At 41.8% G+C, this 19222-nt stretch overlaps 1 protein-coding gene across 1 annotated transcript in view; it reads right to left on the reverse strand.

Annotated features, from left to right (window-relative positions):
• LOC144121081 (uncharacterized) overlaps window positions 1-19222 on the reverse strand; it is a 342169-nt gene that overhangs the window by 36173 nt on the left and 286774 nt on the right. The window contains exons 41-82 of the mRNA XM_077654023.1: window positions 18004-18168; window positions 17600-17800; window positions 16816-16947; window positions 15871-15933; window positions 15635-15748; window positions 15350-15478; window positions 14875-14964; window positions 14597-14716; window positions 14226-14288; window positions 13991-14107; window positions 13528-13596; window positions 13186-13248; window positions 12991-13056; window positions 12817-12897; window positions 12149-12274; window positions 12008-12070; window positions 10689-10931; window positions 10424-10516; window positions 9739-9867; window positions 9564-9632; window positions 8994-9119; window positions 8797-8859; window positions 8483-8602; window positions 7895-7966; window positions 7729-7791; window positions 7426-7488; window positions 7204-7266; window positions 6464-6658; window positions 5894-6019; window positions 5696-5758; window positions 5260-5379; window positions 5036-5104; window positions 4868-4930; window positions 4706-4768; window positions 4542-4604; window positions 3727-3909; window positions 2934-3116; window positions 2752-2820; window positions 1710-1778; window positions 917-1099; window positions 265-330; window positions 84-152 (exon numbers count right to left, since the gene is read on the reverse strand). Of these exons, the coding sequence (XP_077510149.1) occupies window positions 84-152; window positions 265-330; window positions 917-1099; window positions 1710-1778; window positions 2752-2820; window positions 2934-3116; window positions 3727-3909; window positions 4542-4604; window positions 4706-4768; window positions 4868-4930; window positions 5036-5104; window positions 5260-5379; window positions 5696-5758; window positions 5894-6019; window positions 6464-6658; window positions 7204-7266; window positions 7426-7488; window positions 7729-7791; window positions 7895-7966; window positions 8483-8602; window positions 8797-8859; window positions 8994-9119; window positions 9564-9632; window positions 9739-9867; window positions 10424-10516; window positions 10689-10931; window positions 12008-12070; window positions 12149-12274; window positions 12817-12897; window positions 12991-13056; window positions 13186-13248; window positions 13528-13596; window positions 13991-14107; window positions 14226-14288; window positions 14597-14716; window positions 14875-14964; window positions 15350-15478; window positions 15635-15748; window positions 15871-15933; window positions 16816-16947; window positions 17600-17800; window positions 18004-18168 (4350 nt within the window). The remainder of the gene's footprint in view (window positions 1-83; window positions 153-264; window positions 331-916; window positions 1100-1709; window positions 1779-2751; window positions 2821-2933; window positions 3117-3726; window positions 3910-4541; window positions 4605-4705; window positions 4769-4867; window positions 4931-5035; window positions 5105-5259; window positions 5380-5695; window positions 5759-5893; window positions 6020-6463; window positions 6659-7203; window positions 7267-7425; window positions 7489-7728; window positions 7792-7894; window positions 7967-8482; window positions 8603-8796; window positions 8860-8993; window positions 9120-9563; window positions 9633-9738; window positions 9868-10423; window positions 10517-10688; window positions 10932-12007; window positions 12071-12148; window positions 12275-12816; window positions 12898-12990; window positions 13057-13185; window positions 13249-13527; window positions 13597-13990; window positions 14108-14225; window positions 14289-14596; window positions 14717-14874; window positions 14965-15349; window positions 15479-15634; window positions 15749-15870; window positions 15934-16815; window positions 16948-17599; window positions 17801-18003; window positions 18169-19222) is intronic.

A 19222-nucleotide genomic window follows, 5' to 3' on the forward strand; every position in this document is an offset into this window, starting at 1 on the left:
GCTCGACCAAACTGTGTTTGTTTGCTTGGCGTAATTTAAAATAGATAGAGAATGAGCTGTTTGGAATACTGAGGACCGCTCACCGATACATCTGGTGTTGTCACAGATTTCACCCCGGTTGCAGTCATTGTCAGATGCACAGAAGTCGGAGGCTGAAAGGGTTGCATTAGAGTTAGGACACGGTTACGCCAGTTTGATAACTGACGTGATTCTACAAGTGTGCAGCATTTTCTAGGAAATTCAAGCGAACAGTTTCAAACTCACGAGAGCACTGGCCCCGAAGGCAGATGAGACCAGGCAGGCAGTCTTCATTCACACGGCAGCCTTGGCCTGAAAAGAAGAGTGACCAGTCAGCACTGAGAGTAAAAGCACCATTGGTGCTGAAATTTCTACTTTTCATAATAAAATCATGCACCAAGTTGCAACAGCATGATCACACATCAATGTTAGCAACTAAATTTTAACCTGTCAGTGCTTATGCTTGTTCATTTCACATATACAATGTCAATTTGTACAAAAGCCTCTAAAAAAATAAAAAGAAAGATTCAAATTAAAAAATGCTTTCAGTACACAAGCAAAATGAGATAGGTAAGAAAGCTACAAATGAGTATTCCACAAGTTAAATCCTGTAACAGTGCTGTTCACTATTTTCTCTAAAAACATAAGAACTAACAAACTGTTTCATAACTAGTAAGTGTAGAACATTAAAGTGCAGAACATTAAGAAGTACTGTAATTATGATTTTTAAATATATAACAGTTGCTTAGAGCTTCAATCTTATACTCAGGCAGCTATGCATTGATTATGTACTAACCACATTGCATAGCGATAATCAATTATCGTACTAATATTGTGTTAGCGTCTAATACTAGGCTGCAAACATAGGGCACATTCCACAAATAGCGCATTCCCTTACTTTTCTTGCATTCGAATTGAGGGTTTCCATTGAAACCCGCTGGGCAGAAGCAGTGAGGACGGTGGTGTTCAGGAACGCAGTCAGCATGGATGCCGCAAGCTCCCCGGATGCTGCATGGATTTTGGCACTGACCCTGGTAGCAGCCCTGGTTGATGGGGCAGTTGTGGTCGCCACGGCAACCATCTGCAACAGAAAGGAAACAGTGAACATTCCAAATGGCTTTTTTTACAAAAAACAGACTTACAAAGGCACGCACATGCATATGTAAAACAGAAGGCTGTGGTATTCATTATATATGCTAGACATTAAAAGGATGCACTTAAATGTTGCTCAAGAAATTTTTTATGACACACGAAAAAATTTCTGGTTTCCTCACAAACAGATCACTGAATCTGTTTGTATACTGCGATTAAATTTTAGTTTAAAAATGAACTGTCACAGTTATATTTTTGCCTTTTCTACAGCATCATCAACTACATTGTTAACCTACATGAATTACTAAATGCAAGAAGAAAGATCAAGAAATGATCCGAAAGAAAAAAAAATTAAGTTGAAAGGCTAAATTCTCTGAAATGTTGTAAGGGTTCCAACGTGGAAACACTTTGTATTTGCTATACAACAACTTTTCCAAACCGGCAGTCTTCATTGCAGGAACAGAATTTTTTTACTATAGCCTGTCAAAAAAAGAAAGATTGTCACGTACTTGGACTAATATAGCACTTTTAGCCAAACTGCTCGGTTTGTACAGCTCACAAATGAATATAAAGAAGGGGCAAATTGCTTAATTACTCACCAAAGCACCGGTGCGACTCGCAGACTTTCCCAAGGGCACATTCATTGTCAGTGGTGCATTCCACTTTGGCTGAAGAAGTGAGAAAGAACCATGAGTAAGAATTAAGGGGTAGAACATGAAAAATAATGCAATTATTAATGCATAAATCTGTACTTTTGAAAATTATGTGCTGTCTAAACTTAGGACCCCAAAATAAGGCATTATTTTTCATAACGACATCTGGGTAAAAGTCGGGCTGTATTTCTGTTGCATCAACAATGTACTTTAACAATAATATTCATGGACTGCATGGTTCCCACAAGCAAGTTTTTCACTTGCACAATTAAAGTAAATTAGTAAACAACATGCTGACTTGATTTGTTAGCTTACTTGCTGTTTCTCATGCCTAAAGATTTTTTTTATCTCAAGAATATTTAGAACAAATCCCTATTTATGCTGAATACATTGGGCCTTTGCATGCAATACCACTGAAGAGAAGTTCCTTCAAAATTTCCGTTCTTATTCATAATTGGGTCAGCTAGTATAGCTCTTGTTCGTCTTAATTGCAGAGCTAGCAAGATGTGGAAATAGACAACTTGTAAGTCAGTATGAATTTCAAACAGTGTGCTAGCTGTTAGAAAGGAGCCAAGTAAACGACTAGTCTGTCAGATACAAGTTACTGAACAAAAGGATAGTAGATTAGTCACTTTTGCAAATGATCCACGACTGGTCATGATCATGTTGCTTAACTTTTTCCTCGTGGTAAATGTTCTACCTCAGAGGTGAGCATCACGTGGGGCTTGCATTTGCAAGAAAAACTTTGGGTCACACCATTCTTCACTAAAATGTTAATGTCTTGTCATTTGGTTCAAAATATGCATTGACCTTCAAGCTTCCTCAGTGAATGCAAGTTTTAAAGGCTAAAACAAGCTCATGACAATTTCTACAACAGTATCTTGCTGTGTCGGAATTTGGGAGCACCAGGTTCTTTCGCAAAATGAATGGCTGTCCTTATAGTACACCAAGAGTCTGTAAAAAGAAAAATGCGATGCCAAGCACTTACTTATGCAGCGCCCATTATCGCATGCCCTCTCAGGACCGCAGTCATCTTCCCGGCTGCAGATGTCAGGGTCTAGAATAACAAACAGACTTTCATTGTAGATAAAAGAAAATATGACGTAACTATGCCATGAAATAAAAAATAAAGAAGTGTGCAAGCAGGTGCCTGTGCATGTGTGTACTAACCGGTCAAGCACTCAGTGTACGGGTCACCCAAAGTCTGTGGCGGGCATGTGCATGTGAGACGATGGTTGAGTGTCTTGCAGAGAGCATTCAGGCCGCAGGCACCGACAAACTGGCAAGGGTTCTGGCATTGGCGACTGATGCATGTCATGTCATCAGGACAGCTGACATCTGACCGGCAGCCCTCTGCAGGTGAATGAGCAAGGTTAGACATCCTAGTTTGACGTAAGTACCTGTCAGATTCAGCCTCTTTCACTGTGTTAACATTAACTTTTGATTGATATAACATGTGCATACTCTCCACGGATGTCACAAGTTACACCGAGAGCATGCGAGGCAATTTCAGTTCTCAAAACAATTCATATGAAAAATGTCTGTTTTTGCTCATGAGACAATAAGGCTGCCTGGCACGAACCGCCACATGATGAAAGCATTTATGACAAAAGCGGTACAAAGTGAACACTGCTTATTTCAGTGGAAACCTACATCCCAACTGTAGAGAGCTCTGTAATGTGTAATATTGCTATGTGTTCTCTACCGTATACAAAATAGCAGGACGAGACTGAAGTGACCATTTTTATTAGTCCTGTAGAAGTGGCAAAGAGCAAATCTTCAATTATGAGGGAAATTTTGCTCACAGTTTTTTTACACAGGCAGAAGTAATACTGCAGAGCAGTACAAATCAATCAGAGTAGTACAACTTCAGTGCAGTGCATGCTGTCAGTCACAACACATACTAAAGTTCTACTATCAGTTAATTATGCTTATGCAACTGACGTATGCAGCTAGCACTCACCAATGCATCTGTAGTTCTGGCAGATCTTTCCAACTCCACAGTCGGAGTCTATCACGCACTCCACCTTAGAGCACTCCACATGAGGGTCACCGGTGTAGCCCGAGCGACAGGTGCAGTACGCACGGTGGTTCACTGGCTGGCACTGGGCATTGGGTCCACATGCTGTGGGGCTCGCACATGGGTCTGCAGTACACAAAGGTCATTTATAAGAAAGTGCAACTTGTCTTTGCATGAGTGGAGGGTGTCAAAATTTATCATGTACGAGAAGCAGACATTTCACATACATCATCCGAGTTTGTACTAGACAGCCTTCAGACAGGCCTGCCATTTATAGCTGCAAAATAGTTTTCAAACATTGCAAAAAGCTTTTGAAATAATACACCTTTGAAACAACAAAATTTCATGTGAGTAGGCAGTATATAGGTTATCTGTATCAACCTCACCTAGCAAAATATTTTACTTTTTTTTAACATATTGTAAGCCAGCGTTGTATATTCCTACATCAATAATTCATGCAGTATATGACCCACTGTATTGGTCAATTATGGATAGTTAATACAATTAATGATGGCTCAAATACTAAGCACAGCATGTAATAAGAAAACAATGTTTAACGTTAACACAATGCAATGAATATCTTTATTTTTTGCCAAGTATCTAGTCGGTGAGTTACTGTTATATTCTTACTGCTATCGGCATGTCTTAAGCCTAAACTTGCATTGCCACTGAATAGTTTTGACTGTAATCTACCACCAAAAATAAACAAGCAAAAGAGTTACATTTTGTGACCGCCAAGGCACTGAATAGGCACTCACTTATGCACTGGCGATTGATGCACGTGTCTGTTGTTGGACAGTCAAGATCTGACCGGCAACCAGCTGTTCAAGAAAAAGACAAGAAATAGTTGAACACAAACAACATGCTTAAGTCTCACATCACAACAAGGAATGCAATATAAAGCACACACGAAAGTACTCACGAAGGCAGAGTCCTCTTTCACAAATGTGGTTTCGTGGACACAAGGTGTCGGTTGTGCAGATTACTAAATCGCAAAACGGGAAAAATAAAAATAAATTAAAAACAGGCCAACATTGCTGCGACAGCCAAATGCACATAACTGGCCCAGAGCATTGATACTCACAGCTGCACCTCTCTTCCACACAGCGCTCATTGTTGAAGCACTCATTGTCACTGCTGCAGGCAACTGAAGATTAAAAGAAACAGAAAGCAACAGAGTGAAGCGTTTTGACTTTTAAACAGCTGCGAATATCTGACATATGTCATTCTGTCACCCTGCGGATGACCTCACCTCTGCAAATTGTGGCTTCACAGTAGCCTCCGAGTCCACACTCATCGTTGCTGTGGCAGTCCTTTGATTCTGAAAAATGACGAGCAAAATATTGACACTGGCCCATTCACATGCTTGTGCAACCAAGAAGCATCTCATGAGCAGGAAAAAAAAAAAAAAATGCTGAACCCATACCTTGCTGTTGAGACCTGGCAAAAAAAAAGAATAAATTTGAATCTGCTAACCTCTGACACATTCAAGGTGTGCATCTCCAACAAGGCCAGTCGGGCAAGCACAGATTTCTTGGTGGCTGCGGACTGAACACAAGGCATTCGTTCCACACGCTGTGGGGGCCTCACAGGGATCTGGAATTGAACAGAATGCCATGAGTGCACCAAGAAGAAAAATGTACTCGATAGTAGTAACAGCAAAATAAAATGAGACATATATTACTTAAGAAGAAACATGTTGGTAAACTGTACATTCCTGCAGTGTAAACATTACACAATGAAGTCGCATGTAGTATGTAACATGGCAAGCATTGTGAGAAGTTTTTTAAAAAGTGTAAGAAAGAATACGAAAGAAACAAAACCAGGAATTAGAGCAGAGGCCAGGAGCACAGTAAAACGTCAAAAAAAACAAAGTCACTCTATTAAAGTTTATTTCTTTACAAGTACTTACTGATGCAATGGTTCTTGATACAAGACTGGTCAGCGGGACAGTCGGTGTCAGCACGGCAGCCAACTGCAAGTGTGCATCAAGCCAGTGAAATGAAAAAGGCAGTTCAATTATCCTTGATACATAGTATTCAGAATGTGTGTAACACAATTAAGGGGCATGGTGCCCGAAGGGCAATGAAACTGAGTTCACAAAACGCACCTTTGCAGAAGTTGTGCTCGCAGATTTCCCAGTCAAAGCATTCACGATCACGATGGCACTGAACATGGCATCGATTTTCAACACATCTCTCATTCAAGGCACAGTCCTGGTTGCTGCTGCAGGACACTGTAATTCAACAAGAACATTAAGACTTAAATTCTTGACTGCAGAGAAGTCAAAGCATGATTGAATATTGGAAAACGCATCTATTACATCATTGCAAAATAAGAGCAGCCCATCTTTTAAAGACTGCTTTTTCAGTGCCATTAATTAACTATGCTAGCATGAAGCAGAAAGTTCAAGGATTGTCATATCACAATAACATTGTTGTGTAATAGCTGTAAACGAGAAAGGAGCAAAAAGAAACAGGCTACACAGGCTAACCTTCTCATTGATGGAGCTCTTAAAGATCTAATACAGTGCTAAGATAAAGGCTACGGTTCACCAGTGCATGGACACACACAGCTGATTCGCTCAAGATGAGACTCTGAATTTAAATGTAAATGCTTCCGGCTTCCAACTTTTGCAAGCAGCGCGATTGAATGGCAGGAAGCTGAAAATGTTTCTTACCTCTACAGTATCCCAAGTAACAAATGTGTCCCGGAGTACACTCTTGGTTGTGTGTGCAGCGAACTGGTTTCCGCACACAAGCCACATTGGCGTGAGGGCGGCCAATGAATGTAGCAGGACACGAGCACACGACACGGTGGTTGACCACTTTGCATTCCGCATTGGGTCCACATGTGGCACTGCCTTCACATGGGTCTGTAGATTTAGTATTTGCAAGAAAAGGGTGAGGAAGGAAAGAAAAGTTTAAGAATTAAATACATTTCACACGTTAATTCACACAAATGTGAAGCGTGGGTGCCAGATTAAGCACTTAAGATGAGGCCAAAGGCCAAAAATTCTAAACTAGGTTTTTTCTCCCAAATAAAGCAGGCATTTTGACCTTAAAAAATATTGCAAAACAGCAAATAGTTTCTCTACCACAACAATGCACACAAAAATAAACGCATAGAAATATCTCAATTTACATGCAAGATAACAAACGTGCATGTAATGGTGAATACCTGTACGTATATAACCACAATATCTTCAACAACTGAGAGAATACAGAGCACAGCTAATTACGAATTTATCTGACAGATGCAGTTTGGTCACCCTGCTGTTGGAGTGGGTTTCCCCCAAGACAAATTTATGATAGTTGTTTGTCTGAAAAAGCTAATTCATATTTAAACGCAAGACAGGATTCAGAATGTACAACGCAGAAACAACTTAACTTGGAAAAAGGCGGGCACTGAGTGACTTACCTCTGCACTGGTTGCTAACACAGGCAAGGTGGTCTAGGCACTGCTCATTAGTGCGACATCCGACTAAAGAAAAAGAAGAGTAAAACTTAAATGTTTGAGACACTGACCATGTTTGACAAGAAAAAAAATCTAAAAGCAGAACAAATAACAAAAACAAACTTGCAAAGGAACAAGTGATATAAAAACAGTGGACACAAAAAAAAAATCCAACAAAATGCTTACTCTGACATCTGTTCGAAATGCATACTTCTCCCTCTTGACATTCTTTGTCTGAACGACACAGGGCTGGAAGGATGACCAAGAAAAAAAAAATAGATCAGAACTCAGATTTCTATCTAAACAGCGTTCATTCAAAAAAGACCGCTTAGACAACAGCTCATCTTAATGTATGTCTCAACACTGACTAAAGGCTACACATATTTTATAAACCAAAGAGAAGGTCGGTTCAGCATACAAAATAATGTCCACATAAAAATTTTGAGTGAGTCACAGCAAACTGAAAGGCTGCATAAGATATTTCCTTACCATAGCAGTTCGCATTGAAGCAGCGCTCTCCGTAAGCACAATCACCATCAGAGGAGCACTCCACTGCAAATTGAAGTGAAAAAAATTGAAATTGCCCAAAATTCGATTTCAATGGAGCAAATTTAGGTCGTGTAAAGCAGATACAAAATGTTATGATAAAACTCACCTCTACACCTTGTTTCAATACAAGCGTAGTTGTATCCACCACAGTCACTTGTAGTCCGACATGACGTTGATACTGGGGCATCAAGAAAACACGGATTGTCAAAACTCAAGGTAACATGGCCAAACAGTTTCCACAACTATATTCCTGTTATGCCTGCTATGATGAGACCACTCACAAAAGTTATCACCAGTTCATGTGCACTGAATTGTAAATCTTGTGCGTGGAATCTTGCACACTTTTATTTATGCTTCTTACGACTGAACATGCGGGTTTTCAAACGATTTCTCACAGAAAAACTTGACAGACATGCAGAACGATTCCTATGCCACACAGAGCGCATACCAGCTAACATCCTGAAATGCTGCTTGCAAATGGCACAACACAAATATTTCAGCTCTCTGTGCAGTTCCAGATCTAGTTCTTATTATCCATGTAATGTCATGTAGATATTACATCCAAACATAGACATTTTGATCGTGCTGGCATGTATAATGGATGCATGTGGTCTGCTTGGACATAACAAGCCAGCAAAAACACTAATTTTTTTAAAGCATAGCGCAGGTGCAGAGACAAGGAGTTTGTGCCTACCTCGCTGGCAGGAGATGTGTGGGTTTCCGGTGAATTTGTTTGGGCAGAGGCACTCAGTTCTGTGGTTTATCACCTGGCACTCGGCGTTGGTGCCACAAGCTGTAGGGCTGTCACATGGATCTGCAAGTTAACAAGACAGTGTTAAAGAGACCAATGTGCCAGCATGTGTCAGTGCAAGCACACAGTCACCACAACATATAAGGCCTCAGGATAATACAAAGCAGTAAAACCGCTCAGATTGACCATGCAGTTTAAGAAATCAGACAAGCTCCATGACTTGAACATAGATATAACCATACTGCAATCACACTTACTCTTGCAGCTGTTCAAGACACAAGCTTCATTGTAGCTGCAATCTTCATCTTTCCGGCAGCCAACTGAAAAGAGCATTATTTTAGATGCATTATAAAGCCTGCACTTTTTTTTTAAATGTGTAATCTGCTTTGAAAAGCAATAGTTATTCAAAAAGGAGAAAAAAAGGAACTAGAATACAAAGTCTAAAATATTTTACCAATGCAATTTCGGTCCAGGCAAATCTCCTTGTCGAGGCAGTCCTTGTCTTGCAAACAGCCCTGAATGCAGTGACCCTCAACACAAAGCTCACGAGCTGCGCACTCTTCCCTTGTTGAGCAGGGAGCTGAACACGAGTTGTAAAAAACAGAAATGGAAAAATATTTTACGCATACAGCAAAAAGAGCTTGCATTTTAGCAATGAGAAAATTCCTGCCAGATACTGTAATGCACTGACTGCAGCTAACGGTAGGGCTTGTCAGAAAACGAATTGTATTCAGTGGTATGACAGGTGTCATATCATCCTCACTGACAGAAGTGAAAGCTAATATATTTTTGTAATTTTCTCTTCCTGCCTTCATGAAATGTGGCTGGTTGTTTTGACTCATTATAATCTCTCTCAACCCAACACATAACAGCACGTGTATACTTGCACACACAGTTATGCTACAAAAATCAGGTAAGGTAGTTTAAGTGAAGGTAGCACACAACTGTGCTATCAGTAGTGTAGAAATATGCTTTCAAAAGCTAAGACTGCAAGCAGTGTTTTCACAAAAGGACTAGAACTCACGTCGGCAACGGCGTTTCTCACAGACCATGGGTGCTGGGCAAGCTCTGTCATCATCACAGAAGGGAGGAACTGAAACAGATGTAACGTTATGTGATGTAAGCAACTGAGTCAAACATGCGACAGCTATACTGCCAATAAGTAACAGTTTACGGAAGTCTGTCAGGAGCGTACTCACTTCGAGTACATCCCTGGAGACTGTTGTAGGGCTGGCCAGTGAATCCATGCGGACAGAAGCAGTTGGGCCTGTGGTTCTCCACTCGGCAGATGGCATCGGGACCACAGGTGTTTGGAAGGCCACAGGGACCTATACATTGATGTTGAGGGGTCACTTGTGATGACGAGGGTGTTCAACACTTTTGAATAGCAGGCATGCACAGTAGCCATGCATAATCAATTGCATAATGAGTAGGGGAAAGCACAACTTTTATCTGAGAAGCATGCTGACAAGTTCAAGTTAGGTGCGAGTCCAGTGGAAGGAGAATGGGTGGCGGGGACGAGGAGTTCAGAGCACCTAGACATCTTTGCAGATATGCTCCTATCAGTGGTTGAGGCTAAGTTGTTTTAGTGTTACCTTGCTGCAATTCTGCCTCTATATTCCATAAATCATGAGCTAATTCAGGAGGTCACCATTTTTAAATGAGTGACGCAAAGTGTTCGTATCGTTCTCATTCATTACAGAGTGAACAAACAGGAATGCAGAGGCTGAGTGGAGCAGTCCCAACTTGACCAAACAAACATGGCCTGTTACTTTATAGCTGCAAGATTTAAACAGTTCTGATAAAAACAAACTTTGAGCCGTTCAAGTAGTCAGAAGCATACGTCACATGGACAGAAAAAAAAGACAACTGATCAGCACCCACTTTTGCACATTGGTGGTCCTCCACCATCTGAGAGACAGGCTGCAGTTGGCGGACAGTCCGAATCGCCATTGGGGCACTCGTTGGGGTGGCGACCTTTTGGCAGAAAGGAACAACAAGCAAGAAAATTAACCAAAGTTCTTGCGCTGAATTATAGGCAGTATGTCGTCTATCAGCAGGATAATACTTTTTAATCACTGAGACAAACACATATGGCTAAGCTGTGTGAGCAACTGAAGAGCACAAATTGAGCGATGGCACAACTCACAGCCTGGAGCCTTGTTGGGGTTGCCAATGTGCCTCTCTGGTGGACACTCACAGGTGGCGCCGCCAAATTTGTTCTTGCAAATAGCTGTTGGGTGGCATGGGTTTTGTTTCAAGCAGTAATCGATGAGCTGACAGCCGCTCACAGGGTCGCCTTCGTAGCCGTCTCGGCAGCGGCAGATGGCAGCATGGTTCCTGGCTTCGCACACAGCATTTGGTCCACAGCCACGTCTCATAATGCATGGGTCTTGAAAAAAAAAAGAATTCACAAAAGTTGTTAGCAAAGGCTTGTTTCAAGTTTTTATATTTCTTGACTTTTTGACAGCAAATTTCAAATCTGAGCAAGCGACGTCTTCATAGATGGGTCAGTGCTGTCTCAAAAGCTGGCACATCAATCTACTAGCCATGACAAGATACAAATTATTACAGCAAAATGAAGAAGCACGACTTTTTTGGAAGTGCATGTAATGTGCAACTACAGTTACTACTGATTACACTGGTGTGTGCGGGGATATAGAACATTATATTATGTACTGCCCAGAGTACAACGCGGAAAGGCATGTGATGTACACTTCCTTCAAGAAGACAGGAATCCGTTACAGCACAGTGCAGGACATTGTCTACCCGAGTGAAAAGCAGACGTGTAGAAGAGAGGCTGCACGGCTTCTTTTAACATTTCTGCAGGACACAGATCTTGTTTCTAAATGGTGACAGCAGGAACGGACTATGGTCTACTGTGATTGAATGAGTGCGTAGATGGTGTCTTCTGGAGTGGACTATGTTATACTGTGAGTGAATGTGTGCATGGATGGTGGCACTCCAATGGACTATGTTCTACTGTGACTGAATATGTGCATAGGTGGTGACTTCTGGAGTGGACTATGTTCTACTGTGGGTGAATATGTGCATAGATGGTTACTGTGGGAGTGAAATATGAACTATTATAAATAACTGTGCGCATATAGCGGGGCAGATCTGACAGGCTTTAGGTCACTGTTAACATATAAGTGACACTATGGTGCAGCAGTAGCCGGCAGAATAAGCAAGGCTAATCCCACCTGTAGCATACAACAACTCAACTCGACTCAAGCCCTGAAAAATTTATATTCATCAGTAAAGTTGTAATCATTTTTACACGGTATAATCAGGTTCACTTTCAAGCACCATCCCAATTTCCTTTCCATTTTTTTTAAGGCAAATGCAGCCCCTCACTGATTTTCATACCTATTATTAGTTTGTGTGCAGGTTTACCTGTCCTGTGAGCCTTTATGCAGCGCTTTCAACACAGATCATGAATTAACTCACTGGAAAGGTCACACTTACCAACACACTTGTGGTCACTGCAGACCCTACTGGTTGGACAGTCCTCATGTTTGAAGCAGTCAGCTGCAAACATACAGAGAAAAAGTCAGGCACAGATGTAAAACTAAATGCACCAAAATATAGGAAAACAATGCTACACACCTTTGATGCAGCCCTGTCTCTGGTCCAGTGGATCCCCAACATATCCGTCCAGACACTGGCAAATGGCACTATGCTTGTTTGAGATGCAAATGGCATTTCTACCACACAGGACAGTCTCACATGGATCTGAAATATTCCCATGAATATCGTTTGTCAGCACTAGTGATGTAACATGCCAACACTGCAGGCATATACGAAAATGTCACAAATGCCTAACATATTAAGAAAAATAAAAGCTGTGAAAGGTACCATCTTGAACAACGCATATTTACAACCAAGACTTGCAAAAAAATAAACTCACGTTGAAGTACCTGCCTGAAAACAAAGCAGCTAACTACTCTAATATGCATTACCAGCTAAAAGGCTAAAAGTCAGACTCCATTCACAGTCGGAAATAAGCACCTCTTAAAAAGACAGATAAAAATCAAGCCAGAAATGCCAAGCATTTTTATTAAAAGCTGAAATCCTGACCTTATGTAATTTTTCTTGGCAAACAATTATGCTCTTCACAGCAATTTGTAAACACACTGCACAGCAGATTAATCAGAAAACATGACTTAATATTATAGGAAAAAAAAACTTCAAGATGCAATACGCAAAGGGCTCAGTTCCTGTTCTAAGCCAGTGAAGCTGCATTATGAATATGACCTCCGATGCCCTTCACTTACTTCCACAACTGTCATAGCCTCGGTCACTTGATCTGCAAACCTGGTTTTCATTACATTCAGCGTTGGTGAAGCATCTGTCAACTGAAAAATTAAAAAAAAAGAACATGAATTCCATGATCAATGATGAACTAAAATAAAGAACACATCAAGTTTTAAACTGATTCCAAAACAAACCTGGTTCACAGTTGCCAGTGACACAGCGGAACTGGTCAGGACAGTCACTGTTGGATCGGCAAATTTCTGAAAATGAATAGCGCTCACAATTTAAAATCTGCCAGTAAAATGCATTAAAATGACGTAGCCATATAACATGTTTACAACTAGTGGGTCACTAGCCTGGAAGACCACAGTTTTCAACAGGGCACCTACCTCTGCACCTTCCATCTTCACAAATTTCGTTGCTACCACACTCTCTGTCTGACTGGCAATAGACTGAAAATGAAACAGTGAATGAAAATTAAAACCCACAAATTTAAGAAATGCAGTCCACATAAAACACACCAAACGCTCCATGACAGGTTATTTGAAGTTCGGAAAGAAGAAATACTCTTCTGCTTTCGAGGTGTAAAAAGAATAAAACATGAGAGAAAGAAAAAAAAAGGAAGAAAAGAAAAATCAATGAAAAAGGAATAAAGCTGAAAAGTCTGCAATAAGCTGAATGTAGACTCAGAGATTCCATTCTGGATTCTGATAGCTATATAAAAGAGTTACCTCTGCAGAGTCCCTTGTAGCAGAACTCTCCAATTGGGCACCCATCATCACTTGAGCAGGGTATGTTCTCTGCATGAAAAAAGACAAAGGCACACACATATTAAAAAAAAAACCTGAACAGTGAAGCAAAAAGACAATGGTCTGGCTTTTGACTTCATTGTGGTGTCAGAAGTTCAAGAACAGTGCACAAGAATGCAAGGGTGCAACACAATAGAAAAAAAGAGAATAACAAAGAATCTTGCTATCATAAAAACTCCAGGGTGCAAAATTGTGCCATGCTTCAAATTTGATGGCTTGAGCAATATTTAATTTTTTTCTGAATTTACCAGGAGCCTTATTCCAGAAACACGCACTCACAGAATTATCTACTTAACTACTATACAAGATGAATAACAATACGAACCCAGATGCCTGTAATGAATAGTAAGCAGCCTAGTAGTGCGTTACTGTCAATGGCACTCACTTATGCATCCTGTGCTTGGATTGCCACGGAAGCCATCCCTGCACCTACAGATTGCCTGGTGGTCTTGGGAGATGCAGATGGTGTTTGCACCACATTTTGCATTGCTCTGGCAAGAATCTGCAAAGTGGGCAAGTGTTAAAGTGAGACATGAAATAATACACTTCCACGTTTCGGTGAATTATAATGAAGTCAACATACACTTAATTGTTAACGAAATTTTCAAAGCGACACTCACCAACACATTTGTTTCGGATGCAAATGTCAGTGTTGCGGCACTCTTCATTCCGTGTACACTCAACTAAAAGTTTACCAAAGGGGGAAGAAAGGGCAAAAGAAAGCATAGTTAAAAACAAGACAGTTTTGAATACTACTTCTCTGGGCATGTAAACAGCTGTTGACAAAACCATGTAAAACGTGTGACAATCAATTTGAAAGCCATGGTTCTCTACGCATCTGAGGAGCATTGTACGAGCACAATACATGCCCAAAACTTGCAAGTAAATAGACATCGAAACTTGACATTTAAAACACCGTAGGCAGGTATCAGATGCAATTATGAGCACTTTTAATATTTGCCTTTAGCTACTCTAAACAGGCAGTACTTACCCAGCTCACAGCGCTGTTTCGGGTTGCCAGTGTAGCCAGGACGGCAGGAGCAAACTGCTCTGTGGTTAATAGTGCTGCAGTTGGCATTGATGCCACATGTGGTTGGGTCCTCGCACAGGTCTGAAATTCACAGGTTATAAAATCTTTAAGGAAAAAAAGTACAAGCAGTGCAGTAAAAAAATTCCAAACGCATTACCAGTGCTACCTTTGCTAACATATACTGCACAAAAAAAAAAGGTAGTAACCAACTCTTCTGATATTCAACAATCATTACACACCTCTGCAGTACGGCGTTCCATTGATATCAATGCATGCAGACGTTGGAGGGCAGTCAGCATTTCCGTTGTAACAAATGTTTGGATCATGACCTGCAAAGAACAATCAATATGCATTCTTCAGAACACCTATCATCATCAATTGCCCATTTTGCGAGGCCGCTAGTTCCCCACTTGAACAGTCAGTTAGTCACGCTTCAGCAATGACACAGCACAACTCCATCATATGTGATATGTGGCTCCGATGCCAATGCCCTTTGTTCCTCGACACAGCGATCCAACCATTAGGTCTCTCCCAACATTATCCTATGCCTAGCACCCTCTTGTGTTTATCTTTTCAACTAAAAGGTACACTGTCTGCTTCTTGTGGCATTGCTTGTAACTAAGCTTGCTTTGGTGGACACCTTCGTCGCCACACACTCCTAGGAGCTTTTCAATTAGCACAAATATGCACAAATCTAAACGATGTTGCACTTACATCCAACGCTTCCTTGCTTTCCGTAAGCGTCACCGATCAGGTTGCTGGGGCATCGACAGATGTAGCTTCCCGGATTGTTTTCACAAATGGCAGTGTAATGGCATGGGTGCAGCTTACATTCGTCAGCATCTGAAGAGAATAAAAGCACAATACTTTCAATGTATTGGTGTACGCAGGGGTAATAAAACCCCAAAAAACATTGCCAACTGGTAGAAAATTGTTTTTTTCAAGCATGTGACTGGAATAATAGTGCTTGAAGCACACAATTAGTGCAAGGGGCCTTACCAACACAATTCAGTCTTCCATTGTTCTCATAGCCCAGTTTGCATTCACAGAAGGCTTGGCGATCCTTCACTGTACAAGTACCATGAGGTCCGCACTGCACTCTGTCACAAGGACCTGCAACAAAAAGCCATCCGGAGAAACATGATGAAAAATGGCACAACGGTATCGAAATTTCAGTTGAACTAAAATGAAAAAACAAAATATTTTGATACAATTTTAGTTGTTAGGCTACTCACTTTCGCAAACAAAATGAACACACTCTTGGTTGAGAGGGCAGTCTGTATCATGAAGGCAGTCCACTGTAAAGTGAAAACCAGAGTTACTTCATGAACATTAAGTAGTCCAGTAACAGTTATTATACAGCCGGTTTCATAAAGTAACTTGAACAATTAGCACGTGTACATAAAGGGACATAAACAAAAAAACAAAAATTGAAAGTTCCAAAAACACAGTTATCTGAACCAATTTGGATCTAGTTCATACTACATGGTGTCTTATTTAGTCTGGATTGCATTTTTGCACATTCCATTTGACTGTTTTTGACCAGAGAAAGCCACATTCATGAGAAACGTCATAAATATGTCCCTAAAAAACGCTGCCTTCCTACACTGGTAGGTTTGCACAACCTGCAATCCTACAAATCATTAGCTGTTACTGAAAGTGTGATGAGCTGCAACTGTGTGGAAGACAGGACCGGAAAAAATTTATGGCTGAAGTCGTTACACATTTACGTCATGCAGAAATTGTAACAGCTTACATCGCAAAGTCTTCCTAGTGAAAAACAAAAAACAAAACAAAAAAATGAGTTAAAAAACGTTATCTATAATTGTTTCCGTACCAAGATTTGTGGCAAGGTCGCCTGTGGACAAAAAATAAACTAATACAAGGCGACTATTTTTTCTTTTATTTTAATCCCCACCCCCCCTCAATGGTACTTTGGGTAATGGAGTGGATTTCAAGGCAGGCAAACTCAGCAGGGACCCAGAAAGAGTCAGGCGACCGGATAAAATTAGTAAGTTTGTGGACATAGGGTGGCTGACTGGTACAGGACAAGGTTAATTGGAGATCAGCAGGGAGGCCTTTGTCCTGCAGTAGACGTAACTGTGTTGCTGATGATTTTTTTTCTTTTGTGCAAACCCACAGAGAGAAAAAGTGCCCTTAGGTGCACTCAATTAACTGACCTTGAACACAACCCCTGTTCTTGTCATAAGGGTCGCCTGTGTAAAGTGCACTTCGAGGACAGGCACACTGCCTCTTGTGATTCTGGACGGTGCATGCTGCATTTGGCCCGCAAGGCTCTTCTTCACAGGGATCTGCAGAGGTCAGAGAATTTCCGCACTTCAGGCACAGGGGGAGAATCGAGAAAAAACAATAAACTTTGCAATCCTACAAATCATAAGCTGTTACCGAAAGTGTGATGAGCTGCAACTGTGTGGCAGACAGGACCGGAAAAATTTATGGCTGAAGCCGTTACTAAGACTTCAAAGCACTGAGGGATGTTAGTACAGCTGCTCACTAAGAAAACTCATGGCTTATAAGCCAGACAACCTAATGATCAGTGCATGAAAAGAACGGGCGTTCAATTAAGAATTTATCAGCAGAATTTTTACCACAGCTGTTTCAGGCTACCTTCAGGTGTAAATATTTCACCTTTCGTTTTGTTGACATGGAGATAGTTTACAAGGAAAGGAAGACTATAGGTGAATATGCCCTTTATGCTGCATGACATGACAATGAGCTTAACAGCACCTCAAAATTCAGAAGAACTGTGTGTGCCATAACTTTATTCCCAAGGTAAGCTCCTCAAGCTTCTCATTAAGGTCACCGTGATGTTGAGCAAGTGTTCTGGAGCCAGGGATATTCTGACACATAGCTACTGATCAGTAGACTCAGGTTGACGCTTCCTAGCATGCAGCATGCTTCACTTTGAATTTGCCACAGTGAATGACCTAACAGCATACATACTGATGCACTTGGTCACTCCATTCTGGTCACAGGCTGCGTTGAGAGGACAGTCAGAATCGCCTCGAGGGCATTCGCCAGGGTTGGTGCAGCCCGAGAAGCCATCTCCAATGAAGCCCTCAGGGCAGCGGCACACGAAGCTGCCGATGGTGTTCTCACAGATTCCAGTAGAATGGCATGGATTGTTAAGGCACTCATCGATGTCTGAGGAAAAAGTAAGAAAGCATTTGAATGGCACTTTATATAGCTCACATGTGAAAAAACCATGAACACTCAAAGAACACACACTGAACACCCACCAAAGCTGCTGTCGCTGCGATGCTCGACTTAAGCTGTCAGCTCTAGTGAACACTAATTCTCACAGTGCGCATCAGTGTTTACTGCATAAGAAGCGGAAGGTGAATCACCTTCGCAGCCGTGCTCCACGGTATGGAAGCCTGGTTTGCAAGAACAGTGGTTGAGTGAGCACAGCTGGTACACCTGGCAGTCACTGTCCGACCGGCAGCCAACCTGGCAGTAGCCGTGGATGCAGAGCTCTCCAGCTGGGCATTCACTGTCCTCAGAGCATGCCGCTGTAGGAGAAGAAGGATACAGTTCACTGTTCGGTTCTATAGATAAGGTGTAGATGATGTGACATGAGCGCATGCTGTGTCCGGTACGTGATCACAGCCTTTGTGTGAAACATTCAAGTAGGGGTGTGCGAATATTCGAAATTTCGAATACGAATCGAATATTTTTGCTATTCGATTCGTATTCGAAAATTGATATTCGTGAATTTCCGAATATTCGAAAATTCTCGAATACTCGCCAGCGATCATATACTGCGCATACTTTCATAAATTCGACCGTGGCAAAACCACAATATCTGGGCAAATTAGCCGATGATCGAGTTAAAAATTCCAGGAAAACAATACACAGGTCCTCTCCGCTTCCTTCTCCGCCGTTTATCACGCGGACCGACCGCATCCCGACGCCGCAAGGCTTCACCTCGTGAAAATTTCCCCAAGTGGGCTTTCCCACGCATCACCCGTGCTGCGAACAAGATGGCCGACGGCCCGCTTCGAGCAATCGCAACGCGAAATCGCGCTTTTTTTTTTAATCCTTCGGTAATACGTTACATATTTAATGCCCACATCCGAAGAATGCGTCCTGTCGCCTTCATAACTCTCCGAGCGTCACTTCCGCCATCCCGTTTTGTAAACTACGCTATGCGGGAAAGCATACTTACGGAATGCCGTGGGAGCCTCCTGAAGGGGCGCGTCGAGTAGTCACAATAGGGCAAGCGATCCTGTTAAAATCTCGCCTATTGCATGGTGCACTGTAACCTGCACACCTCTTTAGCGGGCGTAACGGCAGGCGTGGCAATAATCGAAGGCCTCTGTCGCTAGGGCAAAAAATATAGCCTGGCTCCGTAGTTTCGGTTTCTGAGCTTCACCGCTGCCCCGCGGCAATTTCAAATGTTAGCCTGCGCATTCGCCGATAGTCCAATCCCAGCTCCGCGCGGCTTATTTCTTTTTCCTTTTTATAAACCGCCTCGCCGCTCCGACGCCAGTGTGTGTTCCCCGGTCCCTTGCTTGCATTTGTGTTGTTCTTCCAGCACACCAAAACGGGTGGCTCGTCACGGGC

The sequence above is a fragment of the Amblyomma americanum genome, chromosome 2, assembly GCF_052857255.1.
Source record: "Amblyomma americanum isolate KBUSLIRL-KWMA chromosome 2, ASM5285725v1, whole genome shotgun sequence".
NCBI classification, from domain to species: Eukaryota; Metazoa; Arthropoda; class Arachnida; order Ixodida; family Ixodidae; genus Amblyomma; species Amblyomma americanum.